This window comes from Leptopilina heterotoma, unplaced genomic scaffold (assembly GCF_015476425.1).
Source record: "Leptopilina heterotoma isolate Lh14 unplaced genomic scaffold, ASM1547642v1 Lhet_81, whole genome shotgun sequence".
NCBI lineage: Eukaryota > Metazoa > Arthropoda > Insecta > Hymenoptera > Figitidae > Leptopilina > Leptopilina heterotoma.
The window spans coordinates 148,675-174,000 of NW_025111185.1; the positions used below are offsets into that span (position 1 = coordinate 148,675).

The 25,326-nt window shown below is 20.0% G+C and overlaps 1 protein-coding gene across 1 annotated transcript in view; it reads left to right on the forward strand.

Moving 5' to 3' along the window:
- The window catches only part of LOC122511340 (all trans-polyprenyl-diphosphate synthase PDSS1), a 109,732-nt gene that overhangs the window by 82,801 nt on the left and 1,605 nt on the right, over positions 1–25,326 (forward strand). The window contains exons 5-7 of the mRNA XM_043626501.1: positions 20,318–20,407; positions 20,558–20,689; positions 22,758–22,952. Coding sequence (XP_043482436.1) covers positions 20,318–20,407; positions 20,558–20,689; positions 22,758–22,952 — 417 coding nt within the window. The remainder of the gene's footprint in view (positions 1–20,317; positions 20,408–20,557; positions 20,690–22,757; positions 22,953–25,326) is intronic.

The following is a 25,326-nucleotide window of genomic DNA, read 5'->3' on the forward strand; positions in this document are numbered from 1 at the left end:
TTTGAAAAAATTGATTTGAATTTGTGTGTGTGTGTGTGTGGATCCCGATTTTTGTGAACACGATAACTCGAAGAGGTTTTAACGAATTTGGCTAAAATTTACCAGGTATATTTATCATAAAAATATCTCGAAATGGATTGGTAGACTTTAAAAGATTCTCAAAAAAAATTTTTTTTTGACTTTTTTCTAAAAAATTTTTTTTTCAAAAAAATTTTTTTAAGTTGTTTATTGAAGTTAATATATAATAAAATCTTATTCTTTGCATCAAGACGAATCGATTGAGATATAAGAAGTATAAATTGTATGAGAATTTATAGAGTTAATCACAATTAAAGCTGAAAAAATCGCATTTTTATCAAAAAAATGAGTTCTTTCCGCAAAATTATGTTGCTGTGTAAGAAAATCTTACTCATTTATTTCTAAAATCTTATTCATTACACCCCGACGGATCGATTGGTATATATAAAGTATATGTTTTATTTAAATTTATAGAATTAAAACCAATTATAGACAAAAAATTTGCACTTTTAATAAAAATTCATTTTTTCTTAAAAATCATGTTGCTGTACAATAGAATGTTATTATTTATTAAAAAATAAATCAAAAATCTTATTCTTTGCATCAAGACGAAACGATTGATGTATATAAAGTATATATTCTATTGAAAATTATAGAATTAATTACAATTACAGTTGAAAAATTCACTTTTTTACTAAAATTTTTTTGTTTAGTTAAATTCATATTACTGTATAAGAAAATTTTATTGTTTTTATTAAGAGGAATGAACTTTATTTTATAAATGTTAAATTGTATTTAAAATGATTTAAAAATGAAATATATTTATCGTTAATGCTTCCTTCACGAGGAAGCAAATTTTTTTTGCTGATCGTAAAGAGGAAGCAAAATGTTCATGTAATGAACATCTGGATTTACAACTTGTTTTTTAATATTATTCTAAGTTTTTATTTTCTAATATGCATTTAATTGAAGAATTTAGGAGTAATTGAAATTTCGTAAAATTGATTATTGGATTTGGAAATTGTCAAAGAACTTTTTCGAAAATTATTAAAAATAATTGATTGAAAGAAGAATTTTAGTTAAAAATTCTTGAAAATAATAATTTAATTGAAATGATGAAAATAATTTTGTACTCTCTAAATTTGAATTAGTAAAAATGTTTACTAATTAGAATTAATGACTGACTTTTTGCTTTTGAATTAGTAAATTTTACTAAAAAATGAGTAGAAATAACTATTTATTAGTAAAATTTACTAATTCAAAAGCAAAAAGTCAGTCACTAATTCTAATTAGTAAACATTTTTACTAATTCAAATTTGGAGAGTAGAAGTAAAATGTTTTTATAAAATAAAATAATGATTTTATCACCAAGCTATCTTTAATTATTATTATGTTATTGAATTTCAAATTTTTTAATATCTTAATTTAAAAAAAAATAATGATTAAATATATGGGGGATTTCAGGGGAAGTGATCCGGCCTCATGCGTTTACACGTCATACTTTGATGACTTGTAGTTTGCTTTAAAAAAAAGATGTAAATTAGATAAAATATGTTTTGGAAAGGGGTTTTCGTGTACTTTTAAATAAAGATGTTAGTTTTTAAAAAAAAAATTTTTTGACCTTGAAAATTCAAAATTAAAATTTCATTTTCATTTTTTTGTACAATCGGTATTTTAAAAAAATTTTTTTTTTATTTAGAATGAAAGCTGAGCTCTTTTCCTATCAAAAACATATCTGCCCAAAATGGGACTAGAATTATGAATTCTAGTTAATTAATTTTACAAAAAAATGAAAATTAAATTTTAATTTGGAATTTTCAAGGTCAAAAAATTTTTTTTCTTCAAACTAAAATCTTTATTTAAAAGTACACGAAAACCCCTTTCCAAAACATATTTTATCTAATTTACATCTTTTTTTTAAAGCAAAGTACAAGTCTTCAAAGTATGACGTGTAAACGCATGAGGCCGGATCACTTCCCCTGAAATCCCCCATATATTTAAAAATGAAGTTATTGATGTTTTCGAATAGTTTTCTTTTAAAAAACCTGGAAAACCTGGAAAAGTTAGGGAATTTGAAAAGAGTAAAAGCTCTTTTGTTCTTTTTTTCAATAAATATTTCTGATTCTAGCCAACACGATAGCCAATATAATTCAGATAATTATATTTATTTATGCATATTTATAAAAAATATGTTTTTATATAAATAAACTGCACAAATGTGCATATACCCTAAACTTCCTTGAGAGTCATGTTTCGAGTTCAAGTTCTTGCTCTCGATTGGCGTAAACGGCACTGTGCACTGTGTCGATGCTGAATAAGTGATCGATGAAATCTTGATGAAATGCGAACTCTCTCGCCCGTCCGGAATGCGACGGAGAAGGAGGTTAATGTGATTCGAGTACATGTGAACCAAACACTCACGTGAATCACGGTCGCGAATCCGCACATATAGACTGCACTGACTGTGTATTGTACTTTCTTTGTGGATCCGGAAGTGAATGGTAACTTGGTAGCACTTCACTCTCGAATCGTAAATCGCTTCTTTGCATTTGGAGACGACCGCGCACGCATAAAAAAAAGAAATTCATTTTGCAAAGTAATGGTCAGTTTATTCCAATTTTTTTTTTTATTTTATTTAAGAGCAAACCTCGCAGATATTATGACTTTCGATTTTTTTCGACTATTTTCAGAAAAAGCAATTTTTTTTTACTTATTTTCAAAAATTGCGACTTTTTCGCTTTTTCATCCAAATATTGCAATAAAATATTACAATTTTTAGGATAAAATGTATAACTAATTTCGATTTTTATAGAGGGGAAAATAACTAGATAAATCATTCCAAAAATTATTTTTGAATAATTTTTCTAATTCAATTTTCGAAATATACAATTAAACAGATTTTGAAAAATTGAAATTTTTCAACATTTAATTAAAAGTAATTATTTTTTTCAAGCGTTTTGTTTAATTTTTTGAAAATCAACTTTTGACGAATTTTAATTGCAATTTTTGAAAATAATTTAATTATCAAAAAAGGTTAATGAAAAATCTTCAAGTGTAAATTTAATGAAAGTGAAAATTAATGAAAATTAATTTCTAAAAATTATATTAAAATAGATTTGAAAAAAGTAATTTTTAGAATTTTTTGCATTCTAATTTTTTAACATTCAATTATTTTCAATATTTTCGAAAATTCAAATACATACAAAAAATAGTATTATTAACATTTTTCAGAATTATTTTTAACATTTGGAAAACATTTATGTTCAAAATTTTTAATCGAAATTCTTCAAAAAAAAAAAATAAATTCAAAATAATAAAAAAGGATTTGTTTGATCCCGTGTATGTTTTGAAATAAATAAATAAATAAATTAGTTTTCTTTAAATTATATAAAAATGCTTTTAAGAAATTCAATTATTTTCGGAAAATTATAATATTTTTAAAAAACTAATTGTTTTATCTTAATTTAGGATTCAATTGTCTTCAAACAAAGTAAATTAAAATTTTTTGAAATTTACTTCCTTATTAAAATTTCAGAAAAATAAATTGATTATTTTTTTCAATAATTTTTAAAAAAATTCAATTTTTTTAAAAAGATTTTACCAAATTTCAATTGTTTGGAAATTTTTCAATTCTCAAAAATTTTAATGAAAAATCTTCAAGTGTAAATTTTATAAAAGTGAAAATTAATAAAAAATAGCTTCTAAAAATTATATAAAAATATTTTTGTAAAAAGTAATTCTTAGAATTTTTTATTCCAATTTTTTTAAAATCCGATTATTTTCTATATTTTCAATGTAGGTACAAATTTCCGAAAATTCAAATACGAACAAAAAATAATAACATTAACATTTTTTACCATTATTTTTAACATTTTGGAAAAAATAATCATGTTCAAAAATTATAATTAAAATTCTTTAAAAAATTAATTAGTTTTCCTTAAATTATACAAAAATTCTTTTAAGAAATTGAATATTGTTTTCAAAAAATTATGTTACAATATTTTTAAGAAACTATAATTCTCTTAATTTTTTAAGATTTAATTGGCTTCGGACAATGTAAATTCAAATTTTTTGAAATTTTAATTTTAATTTTTTTAGACTTTTTAAAATTTTGGAGAAATAATTTTTTCATATTTATAATTAAAATTCTTCAAAAATTTCATTATTTTTTACGTTTTTCAAATATTAAATTATTTTTAAAGGAATTTTATCAAATTTTAATTGTTTGGAAATTTTTCAATTCTATATAATTGAAAATCAACATTTAAAGAATTTTTATGTTAAATTTTCAAACAATTGAATTCTGAAAAATTTGATTGAAAAATTTTCAAGTGTAAATTTCATAAAAGTGAAATTAATGAAAATTAGCTTTTAAAAATTATATTAAAATATTTTTGAAAAAAGTAATTCTTAGAATTGTTTTATCATAATTTTTTAAGATTCAATTATTTTCGAACAAAGTAAATTCAATTTATTTAAAATTTACTTTCTTTAACTTATTAAGATTTCAGAGAAATGATTTTCATATTTGTAATCATACGTCTTGAAAAACATGATTATTTTTTTATATTTTTCAAAAATTCAATTATTTTTACAAGATTTCACCAAATTTCAATTATTTTTTTTAAGATTTTACCTAATTTCAATTATTTTTTAAAGTTTTTTCAAAATTTCAATTATATTTTTAAAGATTTTATCAAATTTCAATTATTTTTTAAACATTTAACCAAATTTCAATTACTTGGGACTTTTTCAATTATATGTAATTGCAAAACTATTATGTTTCAAAAATTGTTTAAAAATAATTTTAAAAGTTAGGTAATTTTAAGAATTTCTTTATTATAATTTTTTGAAAATATGCCTTAAAAACTTAAAAAAAAAACGTGTGGGCAATTCCAGTTACAATTATTAAAAAAAATTAAATTTTGTATTTAAATAATGAAATTCATGAAAGTCTTTCGGAAAATTATTGAAAATAATTCATTTGTAGATGAACTTTAGTTAAAAATTATAGAAAATAAATAAATTTTTGGAAGGGTTATAGTTTTAATTTTTAGAAATTACAATTAAATGTCAGAAGGTTTTAAATTGAAATTTTTAAATTTTTATTTCCCGTAGAAAAACAAATAAAAAGTATTAAGTATCTATTTAGAGAAATTATTCAAGTTTTGAATAATTGAATTTGGAAATTAGTGAAAGAGGAAAATCAGAGAAATACAAAATAAAATTTTTGTGATAATATTTAAATAAACGACTTTTTTGACTATTTTTTTTATTTTTATTCAACTAAAACCACTTTATTTTTTTGCGCCTTAATGTCGATCCAAGGTCTGCAAGAGTAGAGAAAAAATAAATGTATTGTTTTCCTTTCAATTTTTTAATTCCGAATTTTGGTGATCCTTTCCTGATTATATATGACATTCGAATAATGAATTTAGAGTTAAATTTTTAAATTTGTAATTTTTAAAAATATTTTTACATTCTTATTACTAATGAGACGCGCATATATTTTCAGGAATATAATATAATTAGAATATCAGAATTTCATATTTTAAATTCATGTATTGATTTCTTTTATAAAAAATTTTCATTACTGATTGATGTGACATTTATCATTCTATGAATTTTTATAAGGGGAAAAATTCTTTCGAACATTGTCGAGTATGAATATTAAATGGTAGATACGAAATTTTTAATTGAAATTAATACTGAAGATATGTATCTCACTTGTAAATTATGTTTTGTTTTTTAAACGTTCTTTGACATTTTTTTTCTTTTTTACTAAATTTACAATTTTAATCTTGTAGTCATTGGTTTATTGACTATTAAATTAAAAATGGTTTTCTCCCTTAAAAAAATATGACTAACATTTTCAAATTAGAAATAGAAATTGAACATTTAAATTATTAGAAGTAATTTAAAATTTTAATTTTATTAATGAATTTCATTTTTTATTGCTTTTAGGAACTTTATGATTTTTCATTTATGTTTGTTATTGTTTGTATGACTATTTAAAAAAAAATAGAAAAAAGAGGAGTTTTACGGACTTTGCTCCGTCAAGATAAATATTAATGGAAATTTGTTTTATGCTAATTTTATCAAAAATGAATTAAGGGCTTATTTGTATAAATAACATTTTTTAATTGATTTTTCAAATACGTATTATAAATTATTCAATGAAGTAGAAAAAATAAATTTGAAAAATTGCTTTCAATTTAAATTTTCAAGTTTTCTCTCCTAAGACCGCGGTTGAAGTTTAATAATAATTGTTTCGGTCAGTAATTTCAATCGTGAAATAAACATTTTCCAAATATAGATAAAGATTTTAATTAATCATTTTATTCGTTAATTAGTGAAAAATAGATATCCAACTGAAGTTAAGACTAATTGATTGCATGTTGCAAGCCAAAGTATTGAAATTAATTTTCATTAGGATTTTGCATACAACGAAAGGAAATCCCATATACAGTGTCTAGTTTTCGTAACTCGTTAATTAGAATGTACGAATTAGATTTTATTTTTTTTTCTTAATATTCCTTTCAGTTGTGTTTCGCAATTATTTCCAATATTTAATAAATTAAATAATTTTGTTGTTTAATTAGGTAAATAAAAAATGTATTTTTTTATACTTCTATTAAATTTTGCTTTTAGAATAGAATTTTTATTTCTTGATAGGTACTACAAATATTTTGTACTTAAATTTATTTTTTTAATTAAATTATATTAATTTTCTTTATTTGTATTTTATATTTTTTATTTATTTTTTATTTTATTTTCAATTTTTAATTTTTTTTTATTTATACATTCATTTGTTTATTTATATTTTTTTATTTTATTTATTTAATTAATTATAGACGGGACAAGACAATTATTCGACTTTTCTTAGTTTATTTATAAGGACAAAAAATTATTCAGATTTTTGTGATTTATATTTTTATTATAAAAAATATTGTTGAATTTAAAATTTATATAATATATTGATAATATATAATTAGTGAGCTTATTATATGCGAGAGGCGTGCTTGTTACGTATGATAAGAAATACGAGAAAAAAATTTGAGGGAAAATTAAAAAGAAAATGGCAATTCCATTGAGGGATTCAATGAACGGAAACATGCAATAAACTTGACCAGTGCACCTTACCGGCATTACATATAAAAATGAACGTGATACAGATATAATTCACACAACCTGTGATTATATATGTTAAGTACGATCATATCCATCTATATATTTACGCACGAAATCGTGCAAGTGAAAGGTAGTGCATTCAAACGCTAGGTCAAGTACGCGATTCGCTTCAAACATAAAGACTCACGTGAAAATTTTTTAAATTTTACTTTCAAGACTTTCCTCGAGAGATTAAATCTGCCAAAACATTTCGAAGAAAGAAAAATTATCAAAAACAAAAAAAAATATTAGGAAAACAACTAACTCTTTAGCCTCTAAATTTGAATTAGTAAAAATCTTTAGGTACTAATTTGAATATTAGTGACTAATTTTTTACTTTTAAATTAGTAAATTTTACTAATAAATAGAATAAATTAGAATAAATTATTTAAAACTAATAAATAGTTATTTTTACTAATTTATTAGTAAAATTAAATTCCATCTGCAGTTTGAAGTTAGTTTCTGTATATGCTTTTGTTTTTTTTTCTTTAAAAAAATAATATTGATTGACAATTCGAAAATATGCAGGTAGTTTTTCATAATTTATAATAAAATAATATTACAAATTAGAAAATTTAAACAAAATTATGATTAACAAATAAAAAATATACTCATTTTGTTTGTTATAATATGCTTTTTTTCTACAACAAATTTCGTTTGACTGATCTAAATTATTATGCAAATTATTCTCCTTTTTAAAATTATAAAAAATACTAGAAACTTGTTAATTGTTAAAAACTTTTGATTAAGAAGTAGGAAATATACCCATTTTATGCATAATTTTTATTTCTCAATAACAATGTTGTTTACAAACTAATTTTTTTCTTTTGGAAAGAAAAACATCAAATATTCCCATTTCTTAATATTTTTGTAGAAAATTCTCAATTTTCACAAGAAAATAATTTTCATCAATTCTATTTCTTAAGGACATTTGAATCATTATGACGTCACAGTTTGTGCAAAGCATGTATTTTGAAGCTGTGACGTCATAATGGTTCAAATACCCTTAATTTCAATTATTTTAATAAAATTCAAACTTTTTTAAAAATAAAAGAAAAAAATGTTTATAAATTATATTTGTCAATTATTGAAAATTTAATTGAAGATTAAACTGAAAATTTTTGAATTTTTAGAAAATAAAGGAACAAATTTTATTGAAAAAAATGTTCTGTTAAATTTATTAACGAATATCTTTAATTATTGTAAAATTATTCGAAAACAATAATTTCCTTTTTAAATATTTCAAATATTTAATTATTATTATTTTTCCGTAGGAATTAAATTCAATTATTTCTAAAAAATTACGTTATAATGCTTTTAATATTCAATTAATATATAAAATTTTAACTGAAATTCATTTTTAAATCCATTTTTCATAGAAAATTTTACTAGAATTCAATTATTTAAATACAAAAATAAATAATATATTGAATAAAATGTTTCTAACCATTCAATTATTCTCATAAAGAATTTTATCAAAAATTTTTTAAATAATTGAATTCTTTCGACGAATTTTAATAAAATTTTAAAGAATAATTACATTTTTTTGTCATATCAATTCAATTATTATTTTTAAGAATTTTTAACTAAAATTCTTCTTTCAATCAATTATTTTTAATAATTTTCGAAAATGTTCTTTGATAATTTTCAAAAAAAAATAAATTTCAAAATTCAAATTGTTACGAAAAATGTCATTAAAAATTTTGAAAATAATTAAATCCTTTCAAGAAAAAAAAGTTAATTATTTATTGAATAATTGAATGTTTCTTAAAATTTAATTCTTATAAAGAATTTTATTAATAAATTTTTAAATAACTGAATTTTTTTTGACGAATTTTAATACAAAATTTTAGAATAGTTACATTTTTCGAGAAATTCGATTAAAATTGTATTAAAAATAATCGAAATTCTGCGATGAGTTATATTATTTATGAAAATAATTGGATTATGGAGAAGAAACTTATAAAAAATTTGTAAATATTTGAATTCCTGTGAAATTTTTATTATTTATGAAAATAATATTAAATGTTTGCGTACCATTTTATTAAAATTGGTTTTTTAAATAATTAAATTCTTTTGGGTAATTTTATTAAAATAATAGATATTAAAAATCATTGAAATGAGGAAATTTTTTGAAAATAATTGAAATTTTACCAAGAATTTTATTAAAATTTTTGAAAATAATAATTGAATTTTGAGGAAGAATTTTTTTATTTATAAAGATAATAATTGGGAATTTGTCGAGATTTGTTTCGTAAATTTTGAACATAATTGAGTTTTGTGATAAGAATTTTATATAACAGTTTTTGAAAATAATTGAATTTCTGCAATCAATTGTAACTTTTTCAAAATTCAATTTTTTTAGTATTTATAATTAAAATTCTTCAATAAAAATCCATTATTTTTAATAATTAATTAAATATATATTGACAAATTTAACTAATTTTAGAAGATTTTGAATTATTAAAATTTTTCAAAAATCTAAGTTCATTAAAATTTCTAATTAAATTCATTCAACATTGAAATTTTATAAAATTTCAAATTGAAACCGTTTGAAGTTCATTTATTTATAAAAATTGTAAACGCAACTCTTTTAAAATTGAATTAATTTTGAAATACTTAAGTAAAATTATTTATTAAATGATTTATTTATTTTATGATATAGAGTTAAATCTACTTAATTAGTTAATGCCAAAATAAGTGAAAAATTTTTTTTTATAATAATTCCATTGGTAAAATTTAGATTTATTTACTAATAATTAGTTATTTTCTACTAATAATTATTTATTTTTTTACTAATAATTAGTTATTTTTTTACTAATTAAAATTTTTAACAAGAAAAAGGTCAGATAACAATTTACCCAACAATTAAATATTTTTAACTATAATTCAGATTTAGAGATCAGAATTTAATATGATTGTATTTAATTTATAACATTTTCGAGCATTGATAAAAGTAATGCAACGAAATAAAATAATTCAATTTAATTACATTAGGTCACTATATATAGTTAAACACAGGTCATATTATGCAATTTATGACATTTATATGACTAATCGGATAATTCATAGAATATTTGATGTAAGTTTAGAGTCGAAAGTTGAGAAATATTCTTCTTTTGTATATACAAAACCGTTGTTGCGGTGTAGATAAAAGTTTTGCACTTTATTATATAATATATCGATAAATGATTGTAAAAGCCACTAAAGGTCATAAAAATCCATATAATCTGAACTGGCAAATTTTCTTCTCTGTTTAATAACGGTGTAACTTAGCAACAAGTACCTATCAAGTAAAAGAAAAATTGTACACAAAAACACTGCGACAAAGTACTAATAAAATCACTAAGAAAGAATACATTATTTCGTAATTGTTTGACATTTTCTGTTGAAACAAACTACATACAAGTTATGTTCAGAAGTTTTTTTTTTATTTGTTTTATCCCTATTTTGACATTTGTTAACAAAAAAAAAAATTTTATTGAGAAATTTGACATAGAACTCTAAGTCTTGAATTAGTAGAATTTTATATAAATATTCCAGGCCTCGGATATTATGACTTTTTCGACTTTTCCTTCAAATATTGCAATAGAATAATTATAATTATAAGAATTATAATAATTAAATTTTCGAATTATACAATTAAACAGATTTTGAATAATTAAAAATTTTGCAACATTTAATTGAAAATAATTGATTTTTTTCAAGTATTTTATTTCAATTTTTTGAAAATCAACTTTTGAAGAATTTTAGTTGCAAATTTTGAAAATAATTATTGATTTCTCAAAAATTTTAATGCAAAATCTTCAAGTGTAAATTTAATAAAAGTGGAAATTAATGAAAATATCTTTTCTAAAAATTATATTAAAATATTTTCGAAAAAAGTAGTTCTTAGAATTTTTTCATTCTAATTCTTTAAAATTCAATTATTTTCTATATTTTTAATTACATGTTTCCAAAAATTAAAATACGAACAAATGATTATAACATTAAAATTTTTTACAATTATTTTTAACATTTTCGAGAAAATAATCATGTTAAATAATCATGTCAAAATTTTTAAATAAAATTCCTTAATTAAAATTCTTTTAAGAAATTCAATATTCTTTTCAAAAAATTATATTATAATATTTTTAAGAGAAACTAATTCTCTTAATTTTCTTCGAACAAAGAAAATTATAATTTTTTGAAATTTGAATTTTACTTTTTTAGATTTATTAAAATTTCGGAGAAATAATTGTTTGGAAATTTTTCAATTATACATAATTGAAAATCAACATTTGAAGAATTTTAATGTTAAATTTTCAAACAATTGAATTCTGAATAATTTTAATGAAAAATCTTCAAGTAAAAAAATTTAAACATTAAAGTTTGTTAGAATTATTTTTGACATTTTAAGGAAAACAATCATGTTTGAAATTTTTATTTAAAATTCTCCAAAAGATTAATTTGTTTTCTTTAAATTATACAAAGATTCTATTATGAAATTCAATTATTTTCGAAAAATTATATTAGAATAGTTTGAAAAAGGAATTCTTTAAATTTTTTAATTATAATTTTTTAAGATTTAATCAAATTCATATTTATAATTGAAATTCTTTATTTTTTGTATTTATAATTTTAAATGAATGAATTCTCAAAGAACTTTTTGAAAATTATTAAAAATAATTGATTGAATATTTTAAATATTTAATAAAATTATTTTTATAGTAATTTTTTGACAGGAATTCAATGGTTTAAAAAAAAATTGGTCAGAAAATATTTTGACCCTTTTTGAATTTTTGTTTCTTCTAGAAATTGATAGATTTTGAAATCCATACGTAATTTTGTAGAAAATATGTTTTTGTATCCATAAAAAAATTACTGAATGAAAAAATTAATATTTACAAAAGTTTTAGCACTTTTTTTTAAAAAAAAAGTATTTTTCAGGTTAAGAATTTAAGAAAATATGATTATTATTATATTTTATTATATAAAAACTCATTTGTTTTTTTTCTAACTAATTTCAGAACATAAACTTTTTCAAAAAAAATGTTTTATCGAATGAATTCTTAATATTTTTTTGAAAAAGTTTTTGTTCTGAAAATAGTTTAAAAAAAATGAGTTTTCGTATAATAAAATTTAATAATAATCATATTTTTTTTAAATTCTTAACATGCACAATATTTTTTTTTTTTGAAAAAATGCTAAAACTTTTGTAAATATTAATTTTTTCATGCAGCAATTTTTTTATGGATACAAAAACATATTTTCTACAAAATTACGTATGGATTTCAAAATCTATGAATTTTTAGAAAAAATAAAAATTCAAAAAGAATCAAAATATTTTCTGACTAATTTTTTTTATGACCATTGAATTCCTCTCAAAAAAGTACTATAAAAATAATTTTATTAAATATTTAAAATATTTTCTTCATATAGTTGCGAAAATATAGGTTTACCCTTCTCTTGAAAATTTGTATATAGAAAATAATTGGATTTTGAAAGGGTTATAGTTGTAATTTCTAGAAATTACAACTTTTACTGAAAAATTTTTAATTTAATTAGTAAAAGTCCACTAGAAATTTTGTAAAATTCTTATATTAGTAAAATTCTACTCACAATTAGTAATATTTTACTAGCCATTTAATAAAATTTTATTAATTACAAGTAATATTGTTATTGGTGGACGACTTTTCGTCATTTTGTTAGTAAATTTCTACTAATTCAGATTTAAGGAAATGAATTAAATTTGTATACTAAAAAAATTTGTTTTGATGCAAACAACCAATTACTTGTCTATTAATCAGATAAATATTTACTTGCATGAAATAATTTTTATTTAAATCAATGAAATGGTTTTTTCTTCAAATAATGAAATTGTTGGTTCAATTTTCAATTTTTTTTTGGAATTTTCAATTCAGTTTAATTTGAAAAAAAATCACTTGATTCAATTAAATATTTATTTCTCTCTCAATTTAAATTCTTGACTGACTTTTTGCTTTTGAATCAGTAAATTTTACCAATAAATAGTAATTTTTACTAATTAATAAAAATTAGTAAAAATTAATAAAAATTAGTAAAAATTAGTAAAAATTAGTAGAAATTAGTAGAAATTAGTAAAAATTAGTAGAAATTACTACATATTAGTCAAATTTGCAAAAAAAAAAGTTATCTAAAACAATTTTCTTGTTCTCAATAAAATGGAAAAATTTTTTGCAGTACAACTATAAGAGTCGTTTACATTTCTAGGCAAATGTTTCTCGCGAATGTAAAATTTTGATAGACAGTGCGCATATAAGTGGCGAATAATGTTTGTTATAATCAATTAGAAGATGCGCCACTGGCCTTGTTTGGTGAGTCTTTAACGAGACATTACTTGAGCAAGAGTTGCTTGTTTAGCGACGCGTTAATGCATTACTGTTACACAATTGATTAGTGAGTTCGCGAGATTATGCACATACCTCTCGAGAGTATTATATGCGTCTGGGCACAGTTACGTGTAGCTTTTTTTTTACATTTTATACATATATGTATATAATCAGTTTTTTCATCAACTGCTAACTAAATTTCAAGGACTTTTCTTCGACTTTTTTCTTATACTTTATACAAAATTTCACATATATACAATTTAACTTTTAACTATAAATATATTCCATATAGAGAACTAAACATAAAATTGAATTTTACATCTTTAGTCTTTATTTTTATGAATGTAAGCTTGTTGTTGCAAGACGCATGAAAAATCATGACTTTCAATATTTCCATGTCACATTAGAAAACATTTTTACATATATATAAAAATATTCATGAAATATTTTACTACTACGGGAAAAATGGCGAGAAAATTCTACTCCACCTCAATTATGTATAATAATACATGGATTATGTGTTTTTAAATTGAATTTAAAGTTTAATAAATTTTTATTGCTGCGAGAGATGAAATTATTTAATTTTCTTTCTGCAATTCCATGCATAGAGAACGAGAGAGTATTCTGAAAATTAAAAGTGCTTTTAAATGTCTCTAAAGTTCTAAAAATATTATGTTTTAAAAGAGCAACAAAAGAAAATTTTCTCATTTTTTATTTCAATCAAATAAAATTTCCATCTTTCTATTTTCTTTATAAAAAAAAATTTGTCTATAGAGCCGAAAGAGTAAAAAAAAACTTTTATACAGTCAACCAAAAATTATTTTTGAATTAAATGTAATTTTAATTCAGTACATAAGTTTGATTCAATAAAAATTATGTTTAATTCAAGTACAAAAAATATGTTTAATATTCAAAGTAAAGTTAAGCTACTTAGAGTTTTGAATTAAAAAAATTTTTTCCCAGTAAACGATTATAACGAAAGATTTTTGTGGACAAAAAATTCCACGCAGTAAATTGCGTTTATCATCAAATAAGAAAATAATAATGAGAAATTAAATTTCGTAAATTATGATGATAATATAATGAGAATTAAAAAGGGAGAGAAAATGATTCTTTTTAAATAAGGAACAACGCGCAGTGAATCATTTGAAATGATGTAAGACTATTAAAAACAAAAAAAATTTCATAATTCTTTTCTTGTTACATTGTAAAAAAAAAATTTGACTAAAATTTGATTTGTTTCTTTCTTTCTGGTGACATACTTGAGCAATGCCGGTATTTCGCCTCTTAACTTCGCATTTTATACGTGACGAAAAATCATCTTTTTTCGAAACTCCTGAGGTGGAGATCGCGTGTCAACATATTTATTTACGCTACGATCATTAACATTTTTTTTTTCTTTTTTTTGATTTTGACTTTATAATTTATACCGACTTTTCCTTTTCTATTCTTTTTAATGTCTTTTCCGGATATTATCACTCACATCTTGTTTTTATTATATCCTCCCACGTTGCTTTGGGACTTTTTATTATATGGACTTTTATTATCCGAAGAAACAATGAGTTTTCAATTTTTTTTTTTCTTAAATTGAAGATTATTTAAAATAGGATTTTGCTTTTGTTTAAAAAAAAGAGAATTTTACTTTTGTTTTCAAAAAATTAATGAGAATTTCATTTTTCATTCTCGAAAAATAAAAAGAATTTTTTACTCGGAGATAAAAAAATTCGGAATTGAAAATTGACTATACGATAAATAAAAAATGTTTTTTAAATACCAATAAACTGTAAAAATGGACAAGTAATTAGTAAAAGGGCACTTAAAATGGTGATTAATTGAAAAAAAAAATAATGTTACCCACTCTAATGAAAAAGAAGCAATAAAAAATTATGTTTAAGATAGTCTCACCTTGATTAAAATAATATTCTTCTCTCAGTATTTAAAATCAAAAACAATTTTTATTGAACATTTTGGAGGAAATAAAAACTATTAGAAAATTAAAAGAAAATGAAAAAGGAATATTTAATCCAAGGCAAAATAAAAAACAATTTTTATTGAACATTTTCAATATTTTATATTCAATATTCAATTTTTAATGATGAAAAAAATTAAATCAAAAAAAATTTTTAGAAGTAAAAAAAAGGAAATTAAAAAAAATCTTCAATCAAAGATGATTCACAAGTTTTTTAATGAACGAAATATTTTTCATTAAAAATATTTTCTTGAATTATTTCTTTTTTAACAAAAATTAAAAAAAACTAAATAAATGACATTTAGAAATCTTTATAATTAATTTTTCTTACTTAATTCAAAATTGTCATAAAATTTTTTAAACAAAAAAAAATTTTTAAATATAAAAAATAAATTTTATTAAAGAAAAATATTAATTGTAATAAAAGTAAAAAAATAGAATTTAATAAAAATGAATAAATAAAAAAAAATAAAAAGAAATAATAAATAAATAAATAAAAAGAATAAAAATTAAATTACAAATTATAATTACAAATTACAAATGTAATTGAAGAAATGAATAAATTTCAGAATTTTGTTAATAAAAGGATAACCGTCATAAACATATTTTTTAATTATTTTTTATCATTAGTTTTTAATTTTTATTTTTATTATTATTATTATTATTATTATTAACTAATATTATTAATTAATTAAATTTTTAAATATAGAATTATTATTTATTATAATTTATAGTCATGTAAACAAATAATTTTCTTAGCTCCGTTTCTTCAGTGAGTGCGCGTCACATATTCAAATTCAAGAGACCTCAACAAAATTGTTTTGATTTGAATGAATGAAAAATTTTGTTTCATTAAGAAATTTTTTTCTACTGAAATTTTTAAATTGCGCATGCACTAAAGAAAAAAAACCGTGAAAAATAAAAAAAGTTTGAAAATTAGAAACTACATTAATTGATGAAACGCTTCTGACACCTATTTATATCCAACAATGTTTCTACAACTCTCTGACATCGTTTTAAAGGATGTCCAGTGAAAGGAAACTTGGATTGGAATCGAATAGGTGCACTTGCTTCGTTAACGGTCAATGCATTTAATGACTAGTCGGTTAAGTGCAACGAAGGCTCGTAAATCGAAATTCCATTCTCTCTCCTTCTATATCGTAATCATGTGTTCACGCTTCCTTTTGCTTTTCTACTTTTACCCATTTTTACCAACAATTTCTATCTATATATATAAACATATACATACAAATAACGTCATAAGAGAATCTCCATTCTTTAACTTATTCCAACCAAAGAGACAGCGAAATCTCTTTTCTAAGAAAATTGGAAAGTAAATAAGATTAGTTTGCACTCTTTAATACCAATAATATACTTTTACAAATCTCGTTCATTTATCATCGATGAATTTTCCAAAGTTTAATCGTTTTGTTAAATTCGATTTTTGAAATACAACCATAGGCCTCGGACTTACGCGATAATTTTTTTTACTATCTAGAACTATTTAAATCCATTTATATTTATTTTTAAACTATATAGACTCAATGTTTGGTTGTAAATAATTGTAGAATTATTTATGTTAATTATATTAATTATTTATTGGCGAATATTTTGAGATTCAACATGGAGTTGATATTCTCCACTTGAGAACGCCAAGGTCACCGCTAAACGGCAGTTCAGTCGCTAAAATCAAATTCGACGCCACCTAGTGGTGACACTGGCGTTCTCAAGTGGAGAAATTAAACCAATTCATCAAAAATTTCTTTTTCGGATTAAAAAAAGTGCTATTTTGAGATTTTCTTTCAGTAGAAACTGGAATCAATTTTTTTAATTTTCTATTAAAACGAAAAGAAATATTTTAGTAAAAAAGGACTCGAACTAGGTCCGTAAAGCTTCAAGTCCGTAAAAGTCAGTTTTTTTTCATAAAGGTCCGTAAAGTCCGTAATTCGATAAAAAAAGGACGAAAAGTTCATAATTATTGTAGGATATAATTTTGAGAATTTTATAGAAATTACAAATAATTGAAGAAATTCAATTATTCTCAAAAGTAATAAAATTCTTCTTAGGATTCAATTATTTTTACTAAAAATAAAACTCATCGCAGCGTTTCAATTATTTTTTGAAATAATAAAATTCTTCTCTGAAATTCAATTATTTTCAAAAATTTTTAAAAATTCTCGTCAAAATTTCAATTATCTTTAGAAATAATGAAATTCTTCTCCGAAATTCAATTATTTTTAAAAATTTTAATAAAATTCTTCTCAAACTTTCAATTAATTTTAAAAATTATCCTCAATTCATTAATGATTTTAAATATCTAATATTTTAATAAAATTTTCCAAAAGAATTCAATTATTTAAAAAAATTTTAATAAAATTCTAGGTAAACATTTAATTATTTTCATAAATTAATATAAAAATTTCACAGAAATTCAATTATTTTGCAAATTGTTTATAAATTTCTTCGCAAAAATTCAATTATTTTCATAAATAATAAAATTTTTACTGGGATTCAATTATTTTTGTAAATAATAAAATTCTTTTTAGGAATTCAATTATTATTTTCATAAATAATAAAACTCATTGTAGAATTTCAATTACTTTTTAATATAATAAAATTTTAATCAAATTTCTCCAAAAATAAAATTATTCTTAGAAAATATGTTAAAATTAGTCAAAAGAATTCAATTATTTAAAAATTTGTTGATAAAATTCTTTATGAGAATTCAATTTTAAGAAACATTTAGTTATTCAATAAATTATTTATTTTTGTATTTAAATAATTGAATTCTTTTAACTAACAGTTCTGTAAAAAAATTAATTTTCTTTAAAAAATTTATTAGAATTTTGTATGAAATTATTTTTTTGAAGTTTTTATTTTCTAATATATGTATATATATTTATTTCATAAATTTACTAGTAATTAAATGTTTGTAAAATTGAATTGTAAACAAATGAATTTGAAAATTTTCAAAGAAATTTTTCAAAAATTATTATAAATAATGAATTTAAAAAAGAATTTTAGTTAAAAAAATATTTTCAAAAAATTTAATTTTTGAAAAGTCAGAAATTATTGCAGAAATTCAATTATTTTCATAAATAATAACAATTTTCACACGGTTTTTATTATTTTCGTAAATAATAAAACTTTTAATTGAAATTCTGCAATAATTTATGACTTTTCAAAAATTAAATTTTTTGAAAATACTTTCTTTTCAATTATTTTCATAAATAATAAAAATTTTTACACGGTTTTTATTATTTTCATAAATCTAATTCTTTTTAGGAACTCAATTATTTCCATAAATAATAAAACTCATCGCAGAATTTCATTAATTTTTAAAACATTTTTCATCGAATTTTTTTAGTTTGTAATTATTCTTAAAAAATTAATTTAAATTCGTCCAAAGAATTCAATTATTTAAAAATTTGTACATAAAATTCTTTATGAGAATTCAATTTTAATTCAATTATTCAATAAGCTATTTACTTTTGTATTTAAATAATTGAATTTTCGTAGAATTTTCTAATAAGAATCGATTTAAAAATGAATTTCAGTTAAAATTTTAGATAATAATTGAATATTAAAAGCATTATAGCGTGAATTTTAAGAATTTTAATTGAAAACACTAAAAAAAAATTTTTAATATTGGAGAAGTTACAAATGATTCAAAAATCCAATTATTTTCAAAATTAATAAAATTCTTCGCAGAAATTCAATTATATTCAAAAATAAAATTTTTTTCCAAAACTCAATTATTTTCAAAAATCTAAATAAAATTCTTGGTAAAAATTTCAATTATTTTCAAATTTTTTTTTTGCAATTCAATGCTTTCCAATATCTACTTTTTTTTTAAATAAAATTTTCCAAAAGATATAAATTATTTCCATGAGTTATAAAATTCTTCGAAAAATGCAATTATTCTTGAAAATTTTTTACAATTTCAATTAAATTTTTTGAATGAATTTAATTATTTTAAAATTTTTAATGACATTTTTGTAACAATTTGAATTTTGAAATTTATTTTTTTTTGAAAATTGTCAAAGAACTTTTTCTAAATTTATTAAAAATAATTGATTGAAAGAAGAATTTTATAGTTAAAAATTCTTGAAAATAATAATTGATTTGATATGATGAAAATAATTTTCAAGAAGTTTCAGTAACAATATATTCTTATATAATATAAAATTATGATTTTATCACTCGGTCGTCTTTAATTATTATAAAACATGAAGAAATCAATTACTTCGAGTCGAAGACACGGAGTGATAGATTTTTTCATGTTTTATAGTTATCAAAAAATTTAATTTATAGTTTTAAGTAAAATGGAAAATAAATAAAATAAAAACATTTGAATAAAAATAAAATAAAACAGTTTTGATAAAATGTTCTGTTATTTGACTCGGACTGATTATATTTTTGTCGGTAATAATTGATCCTTAAAGGGTTCAAGCTCTAAAAATGATAGGTATTTTGAGATTTTCTTTCAGTAAAAACTTGAATCAATTTTTTAATTTTCTATCAAAACAAAAAGAAATATTTTAGTAAAATTTCTTTTTCCAGAAAATTGAAGAAAAAAATAGCTTTTTTAATCCATTGAATTAAAGAATAAAAAGGTAAAATAGAACATAACATAAAAAAAATAAAAAGCAAAATAAATAAAAAAAGAAAAGAAAAAAAAAGAATAGAAAAGGAAAAAGTAAAGAAAAAAACAATAGAAAAGAATAAAGTATAGAAAAAAAAGAAAATAAATAAAAATAAAAAAAGAAACAAATGTACAAATTTGTAATATTTCTGTTTTTGATTTCAGGTGGCAATGGCTGGGGATTTTATCATTGGTGTGACGGGAATGATGATAGCGCGATGTCGAAATGACAGTGTCACCCTCACCCTCAGTCAGGTATATCCTCAATATGACAATAATTTAAATTAATGATTTTTGCTTCATTAGATTTTTAATGTAAACATAAATCCCATTATAAGAATCATTGACGATGATGAATATTAATAAGCGATTAGAGAGATTAAATCTACATATGTTTGTTTATAGGTATTGACCGACTTAGTGCAGGGTGAATTTATGCAACTAGGTTCAAAAGAAACGGAAAATGAACGATTTGCACACTACCTCACCAAGACGTATCGAAAGACTGCAAGTTTAATTGCAAATTCTTTGAAAGCGGTAAGACTTCTTTACTCTCTTCATAATGTATTTAAGTAAATATGATTCATCGAAAAATTCATTTTATTACAAACTTGTCTTTTAGCAAACTCTTTGATTTTCTTCTTTTCATTCCTTTTGAGTATGGTAGGGGGTCACTTTTCCCAAACTCATTTTCCCAAAGTAGATTTTTCCCAAAAAATCGTATTCCCAAAGAAGTGTCATTCCCAAAGAACTTTTTTCCCAAAGTCATATTTTCCCAAAATAAAATTGTTCATGAGCTATAATGTAAACTATTTTTTTATTATGTCCAGTGTATAAATATAAATGAAACAATTATAAAATAATAACGAACAAATAAAATTTCAATAAAATAATGTAACAAAATTCTTAGAAAAAGTTTAATTAAAATTTGAAAAAATAATTGAATTATTTCAAAAAAATTTAATTAAAATCGTATTTAAAACAATTAATTTCTTTCAAACAATTTTATTAAATTTTTTAAAATAATTATTCAATTCTTCCATAGAATTTAAAAAAAAACATTTTTTTAAATAATTTATTTTTTCGAGGAATTGAAATTAAGTTTTTAAGAATAATTAAATTTTTTGAGCAATTCCTGTAAAATTGTAGGTATTAAAAATAATTGAAATCCTGCTATGAATTTTATTACTTATGAAAATAATTGAATTGAATGGTTTTTAATTTGAATAGAATTTTATTATTATTCTCAAAAATAATTGAATTACAGAGAAGAATTTTATTATTTTTGAAAATAATTGAATTATTGCAGAAAAGTTTATTAAAATATTTAAAAAGAATTGAATTTCCGTAAAAATTTTTATTATTTTTGAAAGTAAGTGAATTCTTCATTAGAATTTTATAAACATTGTTTTAAATAATTATTTTTTTCGAAATATAATAAATATTATGAAAATTTTATTATTTTAAATAATTGAATTCTTGTGTAAAAACTTTATTTGTGAAAATAACTAAATTTTTCGATTATTAATTTAAAATAGTAATGAAAATAATTGAAATTCTTCGATGAGTTTTATTATTTATGAAAATAATTAAATTCTTGCTTAGAATTTAATCAAAAATTTTTTTTAAAAATTGACTTTTCATGAAAAATTTTATTATTAGTGACAGTAATTAAATTATTGTGAAAAATAAATTGCATAAAATTTTGTTAAATAATTGATTTTTACGAAATTTTTTTGAAAATTAGCGAATTTAAATAAGTAAAAATTTTCTAAAAAAAAAATATTATTTATATTCTTTGTTCAGAAAGTTGAAAATTATTTTTAATTTAGGTATTAAATATCAATTTTTGCGAAATTTAATTTACCTCGTACAAGAAGTTTTCAATTTTGAAAATCTGATGTAAAATTTGAAATTAGTATCAAAATTTGTTAATTTTTTTTATGTACTTTAAAGTTTAAAAATATAATATAATTTGAAAATTTAATTCTAATTATTAGTTTTTTAGTTATGTGTCATAATAAGTATTTCTTTAAAAATTACATAAATTAAAATGACTTGAAATTGTTTACAATAAACATTGCAATACAACATTCCCGCGCGCTTGCGCGCGGATAATTTGGCTAGTATCTATTAATTTGGGAAAATCTGATTTTGGGAAAAAAAATATTTTGGGAAAAATGTCCTTTGGAAACCAATATTGTTTGGGAAACTTGATTTTGGGAAAAATATCCTCTGGGAAATCGTATTTTGGGAAAAATGTACTACAATCTTGAGTATCTTTCATTTTTTTCTTCCATTTTTTCTTTCTATTTTTTTTTCTTTGTTCTTTCTTTCTATTTTTTTCTTTCTTTTTTTCCTTTCTATTCTTTTTCTTTTGTTTTGGGTTTTGTTTTTTTAAATTTAAATTCTTAATTTTTGGGTTTTTTTTTTAATTTAAATTCTTTTAGTCAAACATTTCCAGAAATAAAAATTTGTCCGTTGGAGAAAAATTTGTTTTCTTAAAATTTCTACAGTGGGTCGAATATAAAATGTCCTTTCGCTATTTATAAATTTCGGGGACTATTTTAATCTCAGTGAATTAATTTTCTTTTTTTTTTATTAGGTCGCAATGCTGGCGGATTCAGACGAACATGTGACCGAGGTAGCATTTCAATACGGAAGAAATATTGGACTGGCCTTCCAATTAGTGGATGATCTTTTAGATTTTGTTTCCTCGTCAGACACAATGGGCAAACCAACAGCGGCAGACCTTAAACTTGGATTGGCTACTGCTCCCGTGCTATTCGCTTGTGAACGAGTGAGTTGAGAAAAAATTCATTCAATTCGAATTCAATTCAATTATTTATTATTTTAATAATTAATTAATAAATTAATTATATTAATAATTAATTCATAAATTAACTATTTTAATAATAATCTATCTATATTAATAATCGTTGTAGTTTGAATGTCTGCTCACAATATTAATAGTTAGTTGTTGTGTTTTTTGTGCCACCACTTTTGTAGAAAAAATTAAGAAATTATTTTATTTTACATAATTTTTGCATATAATTTAATTGCATTTTTCTGAAAATACTTGAATTGTTTCAAAGAATTTTATTAAAATTTTGAATGATTAAATTTGATTCAATTTTTTTTATTTTAATTTTTATTAATAATTAAATTAAATCTTTATATTATTTATTATTTATTATAATTAATAAGGCTTCTGTAGAGATTAAATTTTTTTACAATAATTAAATATTTTCAAAGAATTTTATTAAATATTTAAATAATTGAATTCTTTCGAAGAATTTTATTAAATTTTTTTTTAATTATTCAATTCCTGCGAAGAATTTAATTATTTATAAAAATAATTGAAATTTAATAAAAATTTTCTAAAATAATAAAATTCTTTCAAAGATTTTTATTTGAATTTATAAAAATAATTGAATTCCTGCGCAGAATTTTATCAAAATTTTTGAAAAGAATTGAATTTTTTGCAAAAAATGTTATTAAAATTTTTGAATATATATAATTGAATTTATATAAAAAGAATTTTATTATTAATAAAAATAATTGAATTTATTAAAAGAATTTTATTATTTGAAATAATTGAATACTTTCGAAAAATTTGATTATTTATATAAGTAATTGAAATACTATAAAGAAGTTTAACAAAATTTATGAAAATAATTGAAGTTTATTGGAATTTTTTAAAATAATAAAATTTTTTCAACGAATTTTATTTGAATTTATAAAAATAATTAAATTCCTGCACATAATTTTATCAAAATTTTTTAAAACAATTGAGTTTATATAAAAAGAATTTTATTATTATGTTATGAAAATAATTGAATTTATAAAAAGAATTTTATTATTTAAAAAAATAATTGAATTCTTTCGAAAAATTTGATTAAATTTTTTTTTAATTATTCAATTCCTGCGAAGAATTTAATTATTTATAAAAATAATTGAAATTTAATAAAAATTTTCTAAAATAATAAAATTCTTTCAAAGATTTTTATTTGAATTTATAAAAATAATTGAATTCCTGCGCAGAATTTTATCAAAATTTTTGAAAAGAATTGAATTTTTTGCAAAAAATGTTATTAAAATTTTTGAATATATATAATTGAATTTATATAAAAAGAATTTTATTATTAATAAAAATAATTGAATTTATTAAAAGAATTTTATTATTTGAAATAATTGAATACTTTCGAAAAATTTGATTATTTATATAAGTAATTGAAATACTATAAAGAAGTTTAACAAAATTTATGAAAATAATTGAAGTTTATTGGAATTTTTTAAAATAATAAAATTTTTTCAACGAATTTTATTTGAATTTATAAAAATAATTAAATTCCTGCACATAATTTTATCAAAATTTTTTAAAACAATTGAGTTTATATAAAAAGAATTTTATTATTATGTTATGAAAATAATTGAATTTATAAAAAGAATTTTATTATTTAAAAAAATAATTGAATTCTTTCGAAAAATTTGATTATTTATGAAAGTAATTGAAATACTATAAAGAAGTTTAACAAAATTTATGAAAATAATTGAATTTCTGGAAAGAATTTTATTCCTTATAAAAAAAAAATTAAATTATGAAGAATTTTATCAAAATTTTTGTAATGATTGCATTTCTGCGTAAATTTATTATTTATAGAAGTCATTGAATTCCCAGGAAGAATATTTTTCATTAAGAAATTAATTAAATTATTTTGAAAAATTGTATTAAAATTTTTGAAAATAATTGAATTTCTGGAATAATTTTGTTATTTATAAAAAATAAATAAATTCCTGGAACGAATTTTGTTGTTGATGATAATAATTGAATTATTATAAAGAATTGTATTAAAATTTTGGAAAATAATTGAATTTTTGGGATAATTTTGTTATTTATAAACAATAAATAAATTCCTGGAAAGAATTTTGTTATTCATAATAATAATTGAATTATTATAAAGAATTGTATTAAAATTTAAGAAAATAATTGAATTTCTGAAAGAATTTTATTCTTTACAAAAATAAATAAATTCCTAAGAAGAATTTTGTTATTCCTTAAAAATAATTGAATTATTATGAAGAATTGGAATTAAAATTTTTGAAAATAATTGAATTGCTGCGAGAATTGTATTATTTATAAAAAATAATTGAATTCCTGTGCAAGAATTTAG